Genomic DNA, 19,229 nt, shown 5'->3' on the forward strand with positions numbered 1-19,229 from the left:
ACTTAAACATTTACATATTAGAATAGGCACTGCTAAGAACATAGAAACTGCTTAAAAAAAAAAAGAAAAACCTTTTTTAAAAGTGCAATTTCCCAGGCTTTCAAAATCCATCCCTGCTCCACCAAGGGACACGCCAACAGTAAAAGGTGAAGGCCACTTAGCGTAAGTGTTCCACGTGTGCTGGGAGGCCCTAAAGATACATTATGGGCACTGCGGGTGGTGGAGAGAGGAGGTGGGAGAGGGTGCTGCTTTCCCCAGCAAATGCTGCAAAAGCTCATTCCTTTAAGTTGTTATAAAGTGAAATGATGAGCTTTCATTTTCAACTCCCCCATAGCTAAGTACCAGTACTCTCTTTCAGGCATTGAGAAGCTAAGGTAATCAAATGCTCAAAAATAAGAAGTGCAGGTACTGAGGGCTGGGTAGAACCGGCCCATTTAAAGCACTGGTTCTGAAATCAGGTCAAAGCCTCAGTGGCAGTGTGCCGCTCACAAACCTTGAAATGGACGCTTTGTACATCTCCCCTTCAATACAAAATTTCAGCATGTCAAGTAGAATGAAACTTCACACTACCCATAGAATATGACAGACACATAGCAGAAGGCAAGGTGTAACCTCCACAAAGAGGCTACAACTCTCAAATCACCTCTCTGGATCATCTACAACCCCCTGACTGCAGAAGGCATTTCATAGGCGTCCAATACCATTCCATCTACCTCTCTCCATCCACCTCGCTCCCTCCCTCCCTCCCTCCCTCCCACCCTCCCTCTCACCTGCCCACACGCCCTTGTAAAGGAACGGGGTCACCTCGAATGCTCGCAGAAGCGTATAGCAGTGCGACGGAGGGCATGCATAAGGTGCAGCAAGAGGAATGCAAAAAACGTTTAAGGAATGTTTGAAAGTAGGTAAAGCTTAGCCGCAGGTGTGTTTGCTGCAAGAGGCTAAACTATGTTAGGTTGTGTAAGGATATACCAAAAAAAAAATAAACTGATGCACACAACATGACAGTAATAGGACTAATTTGTCTGTCAGACGGTTGGGTGGGGGGCACAACAATGTTGAGAGCTGGAGTAAACAGAATTAAGCCATTTGCATCCTCTGTCTCTACTCATTCAAGCTATCTTTCCATGACCAATCAGTGCTAGGCCTACAAGGAATCAGAACAAGATAATTTACTGTGCTTGGAAGTAGGTAAGAGCTCAATCTCCAGGTCCAAACTCAAGCAACCATCTGCAAGAATAACTTAAGGTGCAAGAGGTTCTGTCTGGACAACGTCCCCTGCGAGACCCTGTGTGTAGGGAAAGTTGAAAACAGGGGCCGGGTGACACCAACCACTCTGTGATGCAGGACCGAGGAGTAGTGCAGGTAGGGTCCCCGGTTTACACCTCTACCCGCAAAAACTCCTGTAACAGAGGACTTGGGCTGGCCTTGTTGGCTGCAACAAGACACCTGGACCGTTAAAGAATGCCCCAATTATAGAAGGAAGCGTTTCTGGCAAAGCAAGTCCCACGTCATTCAGACCCTGCGGGGAGAAACCGTTTTCATTTTTGTCAAGCAAAGTAATTCCCAAACAATTACAGAGATTCAAAGAGACAGGTTCTTCCCAGAATGAGCCACCGCTGGCTCGCCCGTCCAGCACCGATCTCCAAAGCTTCCACACATGCATGAGCATTAGCTAGAATTCATTACTGGTCGAGCAGATTCATAGTTTTGGTCCGCAGAATGCCAGAGAACATTCCTCCAAGCACCCCTTAATAATGCTTGATAAGACTAGGCTAATCCCTCACTGACCAAAGAACTTGTGCAGTCCCTCAATGGGAGCCCAGCCCACGGGGAAGCAGACCGTCATACATAAGGAGGTCACAAAAGAACAAAGCATGGTGTGGGAGTTTGGAAAAGGTGAGTGTGTGGTTGTGATGCCGGAAATGCATGAGCGTGACAGGGCCTCTGAATCCTTGTCCTTTATTGCTTTATCGTGTATGTTCAGTCTTGTTTTCCGCGCAGGAGTTCCTGGGGGACTCCTGGCGGTGTGGCTCTTCATCTTTTTTGGTTTGGTGAACAGACCCTTGGGACACCCTTATGGCACCCCTAGGTGGGAGTACGATCCTGTACTCCTAGTGTATGTTTTCGGGCACCTGTGTTTGGCCCACAGAGTAGGGTACGGGCTGTTGGCAGCTCTGTGCTGAATTGACAGGTGCTGCATCCTGCATTTTGGCATGCCTAGGCCCAGTCATTGGAATCAGTGGATTCCTGATAGGAAACAAGATGGCCCCTGTGGCCTCTTGCTTTCTATCGCCTGTTACCTTACTTTTCCCGAGGTCCCGACCCTTCCCCCTGACTGGCGGTTGGGTGGAAGTTCCATATATGGTGTTGTGGGGAAGTCCAGGCCAGACTGGCTGGAGCCTTCCCAAAACTGTACGTGGGATGGGATCTGGGTGAATGGAGTGTGTGACTAATACGCTTTCTGTGTTATGGGTATCTGGTGTTTGACACAATGCCTGAGACGGCCCTGCTCGAAACTGGTACGAATGCAGTGTGTAGTGCTGAATGGCAGAGTGCTTGCCCGAATCCACATTCTGTGTGTCTGGATGGAGAAGAATGGCCTGAATGCACTTTGCGCCCGGTTGGCCACCCGACTGCCCTTCTGAGTTGATTGGTTGTCCGAGTGTGACCCAGCAGAGTGAATGGGAGACCAACAGTATATCTGGGGGCCTCTCACTGCTAGAAATCATTCAAAAGCTGAAGTTGAAACTGATGCTTAACTTTGAAGCCCACTGGAAGAAGAACCGCTGCTGCTGTCCTTTGCTAACCTTAAAGCTGCTGTGCCTTCAAAGAACTGATCCAAGAGAGGACCTGGCTAGGAGACCTCTTCCCGAGCTACGAGGGACCATCGTGCACCAGCTTATCTTTGCCAAAGCTCCCTGGTAGACAGGCATATGAAAGGCTGCCGACCAGAGAAGGGGACTACCAAGGAGAATGAAGAGAAGCACCGGACAGCCGCCCTCTGTCGACGACCGCTATCGCCGTCTGGAGCCACCGTGCTCCCTTTGCCCAAGAACATTCTGATCGATGGACTCCCTTGTTCATCATCGTCGTTGACTGTTTTTGTTCTGCCGTAGAAAGTGAAGGCCGTCGACGACCGAGGAGAATCCACCAGTGGGTTTCCCGGCAGCCGAAGACCGCAGAGACTCCGGATGACTCAACGCCCTTGCTGGGCTAAAGTTTTTCATTCACTCTTTGCGGCAACGAACACTCGTCGAGGTGCACCGCACGACTCTCCTTCACAGGACTTTCACGTGCTTTTGTCAACGAGCACTGCGAAGATCGAAGCTGCTCCCTCGACGACCAGCGTTCACCTTTTTCTTCACCTCGGAAGTTCGACAAACCGTGGCTCCTGCCTGAAAGGGAGCGTACTCAAGAAGGGCCTGTCGATTCCCCGACGAAGAACTCCACAACATAAGGTACATTTGGGTTGCAGAACTATAAAAGAAGATCAGACTAATAGACAATATCTGGACTTGGTTTGTAGTGCATCTTCATTTATAGGTTGCCCCGGTGGGGGGCTCCTCATACAGAACTGTGCCTGACGGTAGGGGCTCAGTATTCTGCCAATTGTCTAACCAACTTGTCTTCCGCCTAAGTCTATGGTGGATATCGTTTTGCTGTGTTGATTTGTATGTTATTTGAACTGAGTACAGTTGATGCATTTTAATGGAATCAGAGTAATTGTGGTACCACCTAGAACTGTATAGATTTACCATTTTAGATTTGTCAGAGCACAAAGTGTATTATCGTGATTGTGTATATAACCTTGAACCTGACTGTATTTTAACTAATCTAGTGTGTGGACATTCCTTTGTGGGTGCCTGGGGACAACACTGTACTTAAGAACCAGCCTGCATCACCTCCTGAGAAGCTAGGCCTCGATTAATCGTCCATTGCTACTAACAATAGAGAATCTTGGCTGGTGGTCCTCTGTGCCTCTCCTCTACCATATAGGGAGCAAGGGTACAGACACCCCCTCCGGTCCTTTACAGTGGTAATGATTGGAGAAAGTAGTGTGTGGAGCAGAGGGTGGTGAAAGGAGAACCAGGAGAAAGAAGGGGAAGCCAAATTAGTCTAATCCTGAATTTAGTTATTTTCCACCTCTACCCACTTACCCAATCTCTTGCTTTTATGGGACAAGGTTTTGACTCTCCGTCCACATCCCCTTTGACCACCACTTCTCACCATTACCGCTCAACTGCTCTCGCTTGGTTTTTGGGGAATTTTGTTAGCCTGATTTTGCCGTTTCCCTTTTCAAACACCTCTACCAAAGGTTATTGACCATGCATTCATAAATATGCATGCATTATGCTTTTTCCGTTAGCGTACCACGTGCAGCCAGTGAGCACATGAACAAGGTAGGTGATAGAGAAGTACACAGAGACTAGATCAATAAGGCCACTGAAACGCAAGAAGTGTTGCCGTCAACATTGCTCTGTCTGGAAACAAGGAGGAGGCCCTCTCTGAAGAAGGTCTCTACTGATTTATGGTGAAGGAGTTAAAAGAACCCCCAGAATGAAACAATGCAGTCCATGGACCTTCAAAAGCAGAAATGCCCTGCCAGGTAAACAGGGAGATAACATTTAATTAGAAAACATTGGTGTATGAACAATCTTTCCCTTACCAATTAGTAGAAGTACCAGGATGACTATCAAAACCACAAAGAAGGTGTTTCCATAGGTCAACACAAGCTGCACCAAGCGAGATTTGAAGATTTTCTGCCACCTGCCAATAGAAAGAGGTTATTAGCAAACTACTTAAAGAATAAGCACACAACAGCTAGATGGGTAGGTAGCCTCGTTCAACAGCAGTGCATCAACTAGGTGTTGGAATGGAATAAAAGACCTCTCTCTCCCCTCCCCCGCCCCCCCAACCCCCCACCCACCCGGTTGACCATTTGAGAAAAAAGTTCTTAACAGAACAAACAGGATTCATTTCTATCTCTGGGTCTGTATTTTGTTTACACCTAGTGTTGAACACAGGGCCTCATCAGAAATACAAAATTAGTTTACACACAACAACTCAGTAGGGTCTGCTGTGGCTGATCAGAATTGCTTTGTACTACCACACAAAACGCACAGGATCCCCCCATATATTGGAGCCAGCAAGGTTGGCAATATAGCAAGTGCAGGATTTACCAATCAGAATCCATACAGGTCCATGTTTCATCAGAAAGTGTCTAATGTATTGGCAGGAACGAAAGTTTTCAGACAAGCATAAAGTCTGATTGGATGGTCTGACTAAGAGGCTGACTGTTGCACCTTGTGTGTGCTATTCTGAATGGACCTCCACATGACGCTCTAGTAGCTCCCACTTCTTTAGGCCCTCAAGTATCTCAGCACTAGGGAGCCACCTCTTCAGTCTCAATACAAGCTGCCCAATGTTTTAGCCACGTGCGTTAGAAGTGCCATAACTCATGCCGGGCCTCAGTAAGACAGGCAAGTCATGGGGGGGGGGGGGCAATGGCAACTTCAAATTTGTGGCAATTACCAGCAGGGATATCAGTGATGGTAATGACGTAGATTTCTAGAACAAAAAGCAAGAATGCATCAGGTGGGGCATGGCCTGAGCCCATGGAGTGAGGTTGAGCCTTGTTACAGCTCCCGTCGTGATCCTCCAACAGATCCTGATACACTGCAGTAAACAACGATCTGAGCAGCACTGAACACAGATAAATGTGCATAAACCATTTCTCCAGCCTTGGCGTGCAAAAACAGCAAAAAATCGGAGCAGCATACATGAAGTTGAGCACCTGCGAACGAGGTGCCCGGTCTGGCAAAATGGCAGGCGCTCTAGCGTCTTGGCTGTGAGCTGAAGGAGACCTTGGCTGACGAGAAGGCATGCTGTGATGGGAAGAGAAAAGGGCTGCTTGCGAGCCGAAACAACGTGTCCGCACACACACGTCTGTGTGCGGACAACCTAGATGCTCCATCTGTTGCCTGTTAACAGCGGCGGAAGAAACCCAGTGCACTGGATCCCCCGCCGAGACAGCCGAAGGACAGCGGACCCCGCGTGGTGACTGCAGAGGCCTGGAGGGTTCTTGTGGAGCGAAGAGGCCGACTAGGCTTGACGGTGGCCGGGCACAAAGGCGGACCCAGGCAGGCAGGCTGCACAGGCGGGGACTCAGAGGAGTGCGCAGGCCCAGTACTGCAACGAGAGGGGCCGCGGCGTACACCGCAGAGTGCCTGGTAGTCGAAGAGAGGAAGCAGTGGATGCAGGGTGCGGCCAACAGTGTGCTGTCGCAAAACGCAGACTGGGAGCAGCAGCACCCCAGAAGACAGAGGGAGCTGCGCCACAGACTACGAGGAGGCGGACCTGGGGGTAAGCTCCCCCACTCCTCCCGCCGAGGGCCACCACCCAGCGCCATATACCTGGACTGGCGTTGCAGCGGGTCGGAGTGAGCCCCAATACAGGGAATTCTTTCCATGGCATGCCAGCAGCCCGGGTCCATAAGGGAAGGCACAGTGAGCCTGGCAGGCGAAGTCCTGTGCAGAACCTAATGAGTGATGGTGCCGGCGATTGACACGCTACACTGTGGATGCTTGGAAAGGGGCCGCGTCCGACGAGAAAACAAAGGTAGGCCAATGCATCAGTGATCATCCAAGGCCACTTTATAAACTGACTATACACCACTGCGCTGCTACCACCGGGGCGCAGAGCAACAAGCACTAGGCATGGGAGGGGAAGAGTGGGTAGAGGGGGCCACAAAAAGCTGGTGGAGATTGAGGTCACAGCCGGGATGCGCCCCCACCACGGCGCAGGAACACCAAACGTAGCGACCGCCAGCGGAGGCACCTGCATTGGCCACACCAACAACCCAATACGCAGTGTTGCCGGCCACACACGGCCTAGTTGACAGCAGACAAAAGAACAGCGGCAAAGGCGATTCCTATAACACAGCTGAAACCATTTGCTCCTCTGGGGAGCTGCCCAACGTAGCAGCACATTTAATAAGGTGCGAACTAGTGGTTGATACAATCCACCAGAACACACAACACTGCCCCACAAGCCACACTAAGAGGCCACAGCGTCTGCGCACGAACGCGACCCCACGATCGCAACAGGGGCTGAGACACGGGTGGCCCACATCCACTCCAGGGTCCAGTGGGCTCTCCAGGTGCCACGCCGCAGCATAGTCTGAATACTGGACAGCACTTGGGCAAGTCAATCGAGCGGCACCCCGAATCCTGCCCCAAGTAGCCCCCCACCAGTGGGGAGAAGGAGTCTTCAACCAGGAAAGCAGGGACAGGAGGCAATGGGGACCCTCCACGGCACAATGCACACGTTTCATTGCCCCGAGTGTGCCGCTTGACCAAGCAGCATACTAGACATGGTACGAACCAGAGGAAGGCAAGCCACATCAGGACACGACATTGCTGCACAGGCCTATGCCACAAGCACCCCACAATCATGGACTCCTTCAACGCAGCCAAACCCAAGGGGCAACCACAGAGCAACACAGAGGCACAAAAAGGGCAACCTGTGCTAGTGGCTGGAATCAACGAGAACCAGGTGCTGGATGCGATCGCAGCTCTGAGATCATTTATAGACACCAAAATTGAGGAGGTTAAAGCCGATATGCAACTGATGCGGCAAGATGTCCGCAACCTTACGGAAGAGTCACAACCACAGAGACGGAACTGAAGGAAACTATGCAAACCACCATTGATAGACCTTGAGAAGAGGCTATCAGAACTAGAGAGGAGGAATGCGGCATTAGAGGCCCGGGCAAAGGACGCCGAGGTGTGTGCCCAGCGCTCGAACCCCACGGATTTTGTGGAAAACATATTGCAGGAAGTTGGGGCGGGCAACCTCTCAAAAGCTTTGTGGTGGAGAGGGCCCACATATCCTTGCAAAAGAGACCGCCACCGGGTTTGCACCACCGCCCCACAATAGCAAAGATTCAGAACTTCCGAGACTATCCTGAAATACTCAAAAGAAGGTGGGGTGATTTGACACAATAATTCCAACATAGCCACATACCCGGATTATACACTGACAGTTCAAAGTTCAAGAAACTCCTTTGTGCCCATCAAAGCAATTCAACCTCAAATATATGTTGGAAGTACCCATCCAGGCTCAAAGTGATCTACAAGGGTCGACCCATCTTCCTTGAAACACCAGCAGCGGCCACAATGTGGATGGAGCACAACAACCTAGACGGGGGTGAAGAAGCAGTCACTTGAGAGCTACCTGGCCCGATGGTGGAAGGGGGGGGGGGGGTAAACAAGGTAACTGAGGGGCCATCAGGGGTTCTGCGATTAAACATTGCACACTTATTGCTACTGCAACCAAATTTTTCATGACCGGCGGGACCGAGACTAGGTCTCTCGTCCCTCGATGAAGGACTCATCCTACGAATCGTTGGGTGTCGGCCAGTTACTGACACCACACACCTCGCACATAAGGGCCTGGATGGGCCAATAAAGCGCAAATTACTCATGTTCTTTTTGAAGAATTATTCTTTATTTTTTTCACGCGCTGCAGGTGGAATGTGGCTGTTGAGCGCAGTTATTTGGTTTTTGTTTGGTTTGTTGTTCTTAATGTTTTTAATTCTTCACAGAACCGGGAAAGTAACAGGAGGTGTGCATGTGGGATGCTGAGGGGACAGATAGGGGCAGGGACAGCCCGAGTAGCTGAAAAGCCAGGAGTATGCTTTTTGGGAAACTGGGGTCACAGCAACAAGGTGGCACCAGGGGGGAATACAACATGACCATGGCTATCGACATTAAGTTGCCGATGTGGAACATTTGGGGACTGGGCACGTATTTGCGCAGGAACAGAGTGAAGTCCTTCCTCAACAGGAAACTAGTGTCTATCGCACTATTGCAAGAGACCCATCTAACGCAAAACACGATGTCCATGGTTGAGAAACACTGGGGAGGACAGTGCTACGGAGCTGCCTACCCCAAATATATGTCCAGAGAGTTCTCACCTGGATCAGCCCTGCGGTTCCCTTTAAGCTATTTGAGAGGGAAAATGACTCGGGGGGGGGGGGGGGGGGGGAGGGGGGGGGGGGGAGGTTCTGAGAGTTGGAGGGGGCCCAGGGTGGGGGTGGAGGGGCAAGATATTTTATATTAAGGGGTTGCATAGAACAGGTGGAAATATGCATAGTTAACTCTTACTTCCCCAACTACGGGATCCCCACACACCTCAATACACTGTGCGCTAAGATTGCCACATACCGAGAATGTTTCTTTATCTGGGGCAACGACTTTAACTGCGTGCAGGACTGGGAGCTGGGTAGATCCAGCCTGCCGGCAACCCAGAACGAGGCGGCCACGGGGGCACTGAACATGCTACTTGGGGCCCTGGATCTGGTAAATGTGTGGAGGGAGCTGCACCCGACAGATAGGGGTTACTCTTACTTCTCCTTGCCACACCACCTTCATACCACAATTGATTATCTGTTTGTTGCCAGGGCTCACCTGGCGCAGATGGAACCAGCACAATACCTAGGCAGGTCAATCTCGGACCACTCGCCACTACTGATGACCTGGAGGATTCAGGGCCCTAGGCCCCCATATACCGCTATGGCGTATGCCCATAGACGCGCCAACAGATCAGGCCTTTAAAGAAGACCTACGGAACAGCCTAAAGGAATATATTGAGAGGAATGTGGGCAGCGGGGCATGGTCTGGGAAGCAATTAATGTGGTGGTGCGGGAGGAGGTTATTGCTAGCGTGGGAGGCATCAGAAAAACATTGAGGCTGGAAAGGTGGGAGGAGGAAATTAAACAGGAGTCGGGCATGCAGAGAACCCACGAGGAAGAACTTGAGTTAGTAAAAATAAGAGGGAGCTGTCAGGAGGCATGGGGAAGGCTGTCAAAATTCAACTACTCAGTTAAAACCACCAGACGGCATGCGAAGGGTGATAGACTGGGAAGGCTGCCGGCGTGGCTGTGCAGGAGGAACACCCAAAACACTTGACCACGGAACTCAAAGATGGGACAGGCACCGTACACAAATCGCAACAAGCGATTAATGACACCTTTGGGGAATTTTATTCCTGCCTGTACAGCCACGAACAGCAGGTACTCCCGGAGGCCATACTGGAGGAGATTGGTCTGCCCAAGCTGGAGACAGCGCAGCGAGAAGCCCTAGAGTTGGACAGAACATTAGAAGACATAACTGAAGCAATAAGATCACTTGTCCCGAGAAAAACACCTGGGAGCGACAGACTCCAACCCCCCCGGAGTTCAATAAAACATACAAATCCGACTTGTCCCCGGTGCTGCTTGAAGTATTCAGGGAAGCATACGAGAACGGGGTGCTGCCAGCGACCATGAGGGAGACCCTAGTAGTCCCGATACCCAAACCAGGGAAGCAGACTGACGAGTGCGACTCGTATCGCCCACTGGCCATGTTAAACTACAATGTTAAGATCCTAACCACGATACTTGCCAAGTGCCTGAACAGGGCCATGTGGAGGCTTGGCCCACAGTGACCAGAATGGTTTCATTCCGGGATGTAGTACCGCGTTAAACCTACGCAGACTACAGCATGTTCTAGCACAGTCGGCTGACTCCCAGGCACAATATGCCATACTCTCCCTAGATGCCATAAAAGCGTTCAATTCAATATATTGGGAATGGTTAGTGGCAACACTGAGGGAATTTGGGTTCGGGGAACAATTCATCAAATGTGTGTAGATACTTTATACGGCCCCAGTAGCCAGGGTTAAAACTGGGAGACTGGTGTCACCAGTCTGGGATATACAGAGGGGTACCAGACAAGGCTACCCAATGTCCCCAATGTTGTATGTGCTGGGACTGGAGCTGATAGCAACCCATCTCTGTAAACAGTATCTGGATGTGGATAACGGGGGGGGGGGGGAGTGGGACACCTCATCTTGCTCTATGCGGATGATGTGCTATTGTACGAGAGACCCACATCTAAATGTCCCAGTGGTCCTGGACATACTAGACAATTACGCTAGGGTGTCTGGGATTAGATTCAGTAAAACAAAATCCTGTATATTCCCGATAGCAGGTCTGAGGGGGAAGAGCTCGAAGGAACTACCAGCAGTCGGTCTCCGATGGGAGCTGGAATCATTCAAGTACTTGGGGGTAAACATACGGCACACATCGGAACAGATGCATGAGAATAACAGTCGCAGTGGTGAAAGGTTTGTGGAAATCAGCAAATGATTAGCCTACCGAGATTCCTATATCACTTCAACAACGTACACTGCTATGTTAAAGCGTCCTTTTTCCACCTGTTGGAAGTACTGCTACACGACTTCCTGTGGGGGGCGGCCCGGCACAGAATGTTACTTGCCACACTGTCTGCCCTACAGTGAAGGAGTGCAATTACCAGCCATAGAAAAGTATCATTTGTTGGCCCATCTCAGCCACATAGTCAAATGGTTGGCTGATGAGACCACGTCCGAAACCGAGCTGTTATAACGGCTGGTGGCCCCGGCCAAGTTAAAAGAAATACTATTGGTACCATTGGGCTGCATGGGAAGCATCCCCCATGCTGGTGACACTGGGGAGGAAGATAGGAGGCAGAGCAGTTGCACTACTGACACCCCTACTGACCTGAGGTGCTGATTGTGGCCAACGCCTGCAGTACCAACGCAGCCCTGGTAATAGTGAGAAGGTGGGAATGATGGGGCGTATACACTTGGTGCGGCCTGTATGAAGAGGGGGTCTTTAGGGAACAAACTTGAATCGCTACAACAGAAAGAAGCAGTGCCCGGAGGACAGTTCCTCTGGTACCAAAGGGTTCGGAAGGCGGCCAAAGTAAAATGGGAAGGCTGGTCTGAGGAACCGCTGTCTAACCCCATGCTGACGTGAATGTACAACCTGAGCGATGGATGGAGGCCGGTGTCCAGATTATATAGTTTATTGATAGATAAGACCAACCCCCCCAAATGCACAGCACCGAAAGAGTTGAGATAAGGATTTGGGCACAGTCATAACAGAGAAAGAATGGGAACGGATACTGTGTACCCCAGAGAGGTATCGAGAAATTCTCGCTTCAAACTGATACAACTAAATGTACTGCACTGCACATATATGACACCACATAGGATAGCCTTGTTCAATAAAAATGTACAGCCACTATGCCCCTGGTGCAGGACGAGGGACGCAGACCTAATACATATGTTCTGGACATGTGTGTGAGTGAGAAGATTTTGGGTACGAATTGAACAGGCCTGTAGGGAGGCTGGAATAGTGAGATACGAGTGGTCATCGAAAGAATACTTGTTAGGGGCATTCCCCAGAATCAGTAAATACAAACATGTGACCAGGTTCATGGACATGGCCAGCATATTGGCCAAAAGAGCTATCGCTATGGCCTGGAAATCTGTGGGGGGCCCACAGTACACGGGATGGCACAGGGAATTTGAGCGGTGGGCAGAAGCAGAAAGTAATGTGTGGCCGAGTGGGGCACACAGATCAGGGTCTGATGGGAGTGACAAATGTGCAGCCTGGAAGGCACTGGTCTGGGACATGTTCCACCATTCGGATGACAAACCCCCCTGAGGGCTAATCACCCCTGCGCATAGTATTTGACCAAGATTTGAGCACAGATGTGTCGTAACCTGGCCTGGCTCGCTACCGCTATTGAGATGTGAAAGTGAAAGACCATGATTGGACTCTGATTACAGTATATGCACACCAAGTGACTGGAAAAGACATAATGCCTGACAAGTGAAGAAAGTTGTTTGTTATCAATATGACGCTGCATGTATACATATCCCCATTTGATGCGCGATACTTGATTAATGCATGGTTGTACTTATGCAAATGCCAATAAATAGACTTTAAAATAAAATGAATACATTCAGCACTTGAGGAAGCACCTACAGCATGCTTTTATATATGCCCAACACAATCTGAAGAAGTCTGGTGAAGGAATGAGATTTTTCTATAACCTCAAGACAACAAACCACAAGTACGAGGTAGGTGACAGGGTTTATCTATACAATTTTCAAAGACACCAAGTGAAGAAGAAATTTGGGATCATAGAAAAGATATCTCCTGTCGTCTATAAGATGCGAATGACAAAAGGAGATACGGCTGATGGGTCCATGTCAACTGAAAATGTGTCACTCTCGATCAGCTTTCAACATGATTGAGCAGCCATCTGAAGCCAGAGATGAAGAGAATGGTGAAGAATGAATCATGAACAAGAAAAAGGAACAAACATTAACAAGCAAGTAATCAAATTAGAATGCTAGAAAATAATAAAGGACACATCTGCATGTTCAAATTTCGCGATAGGATGCATTTCTCTTGCAAAAAGGTGTTTATGTGTTATTAAACCTGCATTTCTATCCCTCTCTATAGATAACTAGTGTAGAATTATTTCCAGGAACTGTGTACCAGGAAAGGGAATCAAAACCACGAAGGAAAAATTAAAATATCAAAAAATTTAGGTCACACCCTTGGTTCTTCCCCTTTTTGCTGATGCAACAGATTTGTGGGTGTGGGGGAGGTGGGGGTTTGTAGGGAAGTCCGATTCATGAGGAAAGATGCGGAGCAAGGTGTCATTTTAAAAATGATATTTAAGCTGCTGCCCGCGCACGAGCTGGAAAACGCACGCAAACGAAATGTGCAACCGCTCAAAACTACAACTGACAAGGTATGAGATGAACATTGCAAGTACCAGGCAGTAACCTGCAACTGTGGACCGGGTTTTGGCAAGTCAATGCAATATGAACTGTATAGCAGAGAGAAAATAGCCACATTAAAAAAGTGCAATTGGGACTTAAATCAACTTTAAAACCATCACTAAATTCTGTCATATGGGAATCCTTTCAACTCACAAAGGCCCCAGCATACAGGATGGGAGCATAGATAAATTCCCTTCCCAATCTAATATACTCTTTGAAATCTGGGCACATCAGATCAGGATCATCCTGCAAACAAGTGAAGCAAACCGGGCCACAATATAAAGTTAAGTGTTCAGTTTCAGTACCTGCCCCGTATGTACATTAAGGGGTGAAACTTTTAAAACCAATATATATATATATTTTTTAATTCAGATAAATCCATGGTCCTGCTCAGTTCAAATACATTAATACCATCTCACAGGCCTTCCTGAAAGAAAGAATGCAACACTTGGCATGACTATAGGACTGGAAAAGTCTCAAGAGGAGACAAAAGAAACACCATAAAACCACAGATATTCAAATTACAAATTTCAGCCAGGCCCCGGGCCATTAATACCATATGAGCCACGGCTGAGTGAACAAGAGCAGATTTCCAGCCCTGTCTCAATAGAAAATAAATTCTCAATAGAAAATAAATTCCATGTTCCTAGTCTTTGTATCTAGGCAGAAGAATTGGAATTGTAAGCAATATTTTGGTGTAAAGGAAAATGCACTTTAAATGTACACTGAATTGTATTGCCTGTATCTCTGGAACCGAAACTCTTATTAGCGAACTCATTTAGATGTTGAAAAGTTCAACTGAAAACCTTTATTAAAATAGACCAAACTATTTTTTCAGTCAACTGCTTCCACAGGGATTTCATGCTTTGGTGAAGTTTTTGAACCATTTCTAAATATTCTAATTCTGGCTTGTGAATCCAGTTTGGTGTTGCTGCTTGCAGCGCCTTTTCCAGTCTGCTGTTGCAGCCTGCCCGTTATTGAACCTTCCGTTGAAATCCTGCGTTTGACTTCTGAAGCCTGCCTGCCTTAGTTTGTGTTACAACCCATGTCCTGTTTTGCTCCAAGCACATCGAGTCCTATACCAGTAACTTTGTTTCCTTTCTGACTTTCAGCAAACACTGTTTTCTGCAAGCATTTCTGCATCAGACTTGTCCCGTTTCTGCCCAAGCTGTTTTTTCTCTGCTATTCCAGTCTCCTGTTTTTCTGTCCTTCATTCCAGTTATTCAAGGTCACAAATTTGGTGAGTTCCTTGTCTGCCCAATTACTAGACTTCAGCCCGTAGTTCTAGTGCCTGTTCTTAGTGCCCCATGTTTCTTGAAACGCTTGTATTTGCTTGGCAGCGATATGTCTTGTCTGAACCCATTTCTTTGTGTGTCCGATATTCCAGCCTCCGCTGTGTACTCTACACTGTGTACTCTACTGCGTTTCTCTACCTGTCCTGTAGTAAGTTATTTCCATCAACGCTGCTTTCCGCTTGTATTACATCTTAGTCCACTGTTGTGTCTCTGTTCTGTATCTGATGACAGTGTGACCCTGGATTGGTCTCTGTTCAGATAAGGGAAAATACTTTGGTTGCCTTTCTCTAGTGTGTTGGAGTCTAACCTGCCTCAGTATTTGGTCTTTAGTTTCACCCTTAAACCAAGTACAACAGTCCATTCATCACGCCTAACTCATGACACTGCTGTATGAACTAAGAGTAATCTGCTGGTACCGATCGCAAAGGTTTCCCTAATCCCTGGAGACCCCTTATATTCCAGAACACCCTTTATTGTGATCAATCCGTGTTGCCCAGTATATTTTCTTGCCTTCGCTTCCTCTATGTCTCTTTGCTTACAGCCAGCCCCTGCCCCTGTAGTACCTGTGAATACCTGTTACAACTCAGATCAGCTTGGTCTGTATCCCATTTAGGTTATATGCTAGCATTACCTTGCGCATCTCCCCTAATCTACAGTGCATACTCTGAGGTACAGCTTTTGCCCCGTGCCAGTCAACTAGACTCCTGACAACAAGGCCACTGTAAATGGGAGTGTGAAATCTCGTAAGTGCTTTTAGCAATGGAGTCTGGACAAAAATAGATAAGCATTCCACAATAACTTAAGAGGATAAACAAGGGCTTTGGCAAAGGCTGCAGGAGAAAGGGTTACAGGTTGGGGACAGAAGGTTTAACAACTCAGAGAAAGAAAGAGCAGCTTGTCCCAGCAATGACTGAAAGGACGGGCTTACGAGTGGGCAGTAAGGCAAGAAATTGTTTGAGAACAAAGGAGGCCAAGACTACGTAACTCGTGTGTTTTTCTCTTAACTGGATACATTGTGTTAACCTGAGAACTTTGGATCTGTAGTTCCCCATTAAATGAAACAAAGCCTTTTTTCTCAAAAGGCGGTACTGGTAGCGTTACAAACAAGAGACCCTGCTTAAATGACCTCATACTTCCCACAGATAGCCAGCCGATCATAAGACCTACAAAAAACCCTGTAAAGACCACTTGAGACTTGTGAAATTGTACCCTTTGGCCTACCAATTGCAAACATGAACTTTTCTTTCACAACACAGAGATAAATGAAGAATTGGAAAAACTGCCACGGCTGTTCTGTTCAAATAGTGTTCATCGTATAATATCCGTTAAACAGTTCAGCCCATGGATGAATTTCTAGCTTCTAATCTGGGAGCATGTGAGAAAATGGGAATGGGAATTTTGTGGGAAAAGGTAGTAAGAGAACACCCCCAAAGTGGCACGAGCCTGTGGAGATCAGAAACATCATAGAACCAACAGGTGACCTAGATCTTGCTTAAGGTTGGACAGTAAAGAAACATTACTCTGTGCCCTTCAAGAGGATGTACAGTAGTACGTGAACAATTCCTACAAACTGGACACAAGATCTAGAAAAACAGGATGCCTGGATTGGGTACCATTAAAAACTAAAAACCGCAGAAAGCAAAATCAAAGCACAGTAGTCATAAAAACATATGTTGGCGAGGGTATAACTGCAAGGAGAGTCAACTCAATGTCCAGAGTGACGCCCCCGCAAGGCCAAAATAATCCAGTGCAACCAGAGCCTGCACAGCATTGCAGCCATAGTGAGCACCTATAAACAAACAGTGGGCAGTCACTTAAATGCCCCAGAGTATGGGCTGTACTTCTGATCCCTAGGTTTTTGGATAGCAGGGAGATGGGGGAAGCCGGGTGGATGAAAAAAAGGTAAAGGGAGAAAGAGAGCTAGAGCTGTATAAAAACAACCTCACGTCATCCAGAAGGCAAGCTGAAAAAGGAAAAATAAAAATAGGATTTCAAGGTACAATCAATGAAATGATGACATACACTACCCAAACCAAGATCTCAAGTAACCCTGCTATGACAAGTAGCAAGGCTCAAAGTGCCCTAACTAAGGAGGGTCTAGTACCATATTTAGGCAGCTAAGAGAGAAAACAAAGGACAGCATCACACAAAGACCGTGAGAAAAATGTAAATTTTGTTGGCCGGAGAATCAACAAAAATTGAGCAGCAGGTGGTGTCCCTTTAACATGGCACAATAACATTTGAAAGCCAGCAGGAGAATCTGGAGAGAAACGTAACAGAAACCCTTAATAGTTTGGACCTGGGGAACAGAGCAAGATGAGAAAACATCAGATTTTAAAAGTATGGGTGGAAGGAAATGGCATTGTGAGACATGCCACAGAAATATATCACATGTTCTGGGAGTGAAGCCGCCTACTACTTCTGGTCATGGTTCTAAGAGCCAGTCTAAACCCCAGTTTTGGCACACAGATATCAAAGGGATTTCCTTGACATTTAATTGCTGTACACCCACATCTGGCATCTGGCACCAAAACGTGCCCTCAACACTAGCGAGTGATCATGGACTCCTGCCGAGTAAGACATTATGTGCATTGATCATGTGGAGAACAGAGGGGGGGCAGTGTCTTATGCCTGGCTAGTAGTTTGCAGCTTGAAATATTTACCCCCTTCCCATGCCCTTCCTTGCCCTTCAGTAGTCAGACACGTGCCTACCCAATTCCTCCCTGGACCATTCAATCTCCTCACTTCCATCCACCAAGGGTTTCTGTGAGCGTCCTGAATAATAATCTGTTCCCATCGGTTACCCCCCCTACAGCAGTTCTGATCAAAGGCCTTTGAGCATTTTGCTGTTTTGTGTCTGCTTTGCTTTTTCTTGCTCGTTAAATAAATATGCTGTTCTAGGTGCATATAATAAATGTCATCCCAAGTACTTTTTATTGCACTACCCACCAAACCCTACCCTACATTCTATCCAACCCAGTTCTTAACCCTTCCTTTGCACTTTAAAACAACTGTTAGCAATAAAGTGTGTTATAAAACAATAACCTAAAATAAATCATGTGTGTGTGGTAAATTTCTGTCTTGGGAAAAGCCCAGATTTCAGAGCCTGGTAGTTTCTCTCTTTTGGAGGTGCTTAGAGTCCGGGGAAAACACATTTGTTGTTTTGGGTGGGGAAGACGAGGGTTGTGAAAGAGGAGCACAAGATCGTAATACTTGCAGACCATATCTTTGGGTCTCATCTGTGTTCAATTAATGAATTAGTTAAGGACACGGTGATCCAAAATAGGAGGCAGGTTTTGAGAATAACATGGCGCTTCTGAAGCGCTAAGCCCTGCACCAAGTCCTTCTAACATCCAGAAACAAAAACAGTTGACATTTAAGTTGTCCAAGAAAATCCATTGTTTATCTGGAACTATGGGTGGTGAAGTCCGTGAACCACTTAACAGGAACAAACTGCTCCGAAATAACATTAAAAACAGGCAGAGACAACGCTTGGTCGAGCGCATGGTGTGATATTATTGAGGATTAATATCCTCCCAAGGCAATTGTACAAAATGCATTCCACCTCCGAGAAGCTTGGTTCAACTATTTTCACATCACCATACTTTGAATTATCTTGGGTGAAGGCAGACTAATGGGTACAGTGGAGTCTTCATCGCAGGATCAAGTCAGACATGTTTTTGCGTGCTGCATGAAATCCTTTCAACAATGCGAAGCCGATTTCAGCACTGGGGAAAAGCAATATACTGCAACACCTACATTTAAGTCATTAGTTCATGTGCACAGGACACAAACCTGCAGCCATTATAGAGATTAAAAGCTTTGAGAAACTCATGACCGCATATACAGTCTAGAGCAGGGGTCTGTAACCTTTGGCTCTCAAGATATTTTGGACTACAATACCAAAGGCAACGCAGAACGTTAGTGGGGTTTCATGGGATTTTAATGTGTTAACTGCTTATTTCATATAGCTGTCCCCATGAATTACCAGCCTTTGGAAGGTGGATGTGAAAAAACAAAAAACGGAGGTTTACCTGATCCTGGATACACTGTTTTAAGTATGCTTCAGGCAGCACAGGTAAGGCAAAACGTGTTACTTTATTCAATTACTTAAAATAGGTGCATAAGATGGACAGGGATAGGAGCAGGAAGGAAGCCCACTGGCTCCCACCACCCAGGCTACATGGTTCCAAATGCCTTGGGTGGAACACTCACACAGGACAACATTCCAAATGTGCAAAACAAAGGGGGGTCTGGGAATCTCTC

The 19,229-nt window shown here is 47.5% G+C and overlaps 1 protein-coding gene across 2 annotated transcripts in view; it reads right to left on the reverse strand.

Moving 5' to 3' along the window:
* BCAP31 (B cell receptor associated protein 31) overlaps nucleotides 1-19,229 on the reverse strand; it is a 310,400-nt gene that overhangs the window by 199,804 nt on the left and 91,367 nt on the right. For both annotated transcript variants that reach the window (XM_069645373.1, XM_069645374.1), the window contains exon 3: nucleotides 4,667-4,767. In XM_069645373.1, coding sequence (XP_069501474.1) covers nucleotides 4,667-4,767 — 101 coding nt within the window. The remainder of the gene's footprint in view (nucleotides 1-4,666; nucleotides 4,768-19,229) is intronic.

Source organism: Ambystoma mexicanum, chromosome 2p (assembly GCF_040938575.1).
Source record: "Ambystoma mexicanum isolate Mex_15411 chromosome 2p, UKY_AmexF1_1, whole genome shotgun sequence".
Lineage (NCBI taxonomy): Eukaryota > Metazoa > Chordata > Amphibia > Caudata > Ambystomatidae > Ambystoma > Ambystoma mexicanum.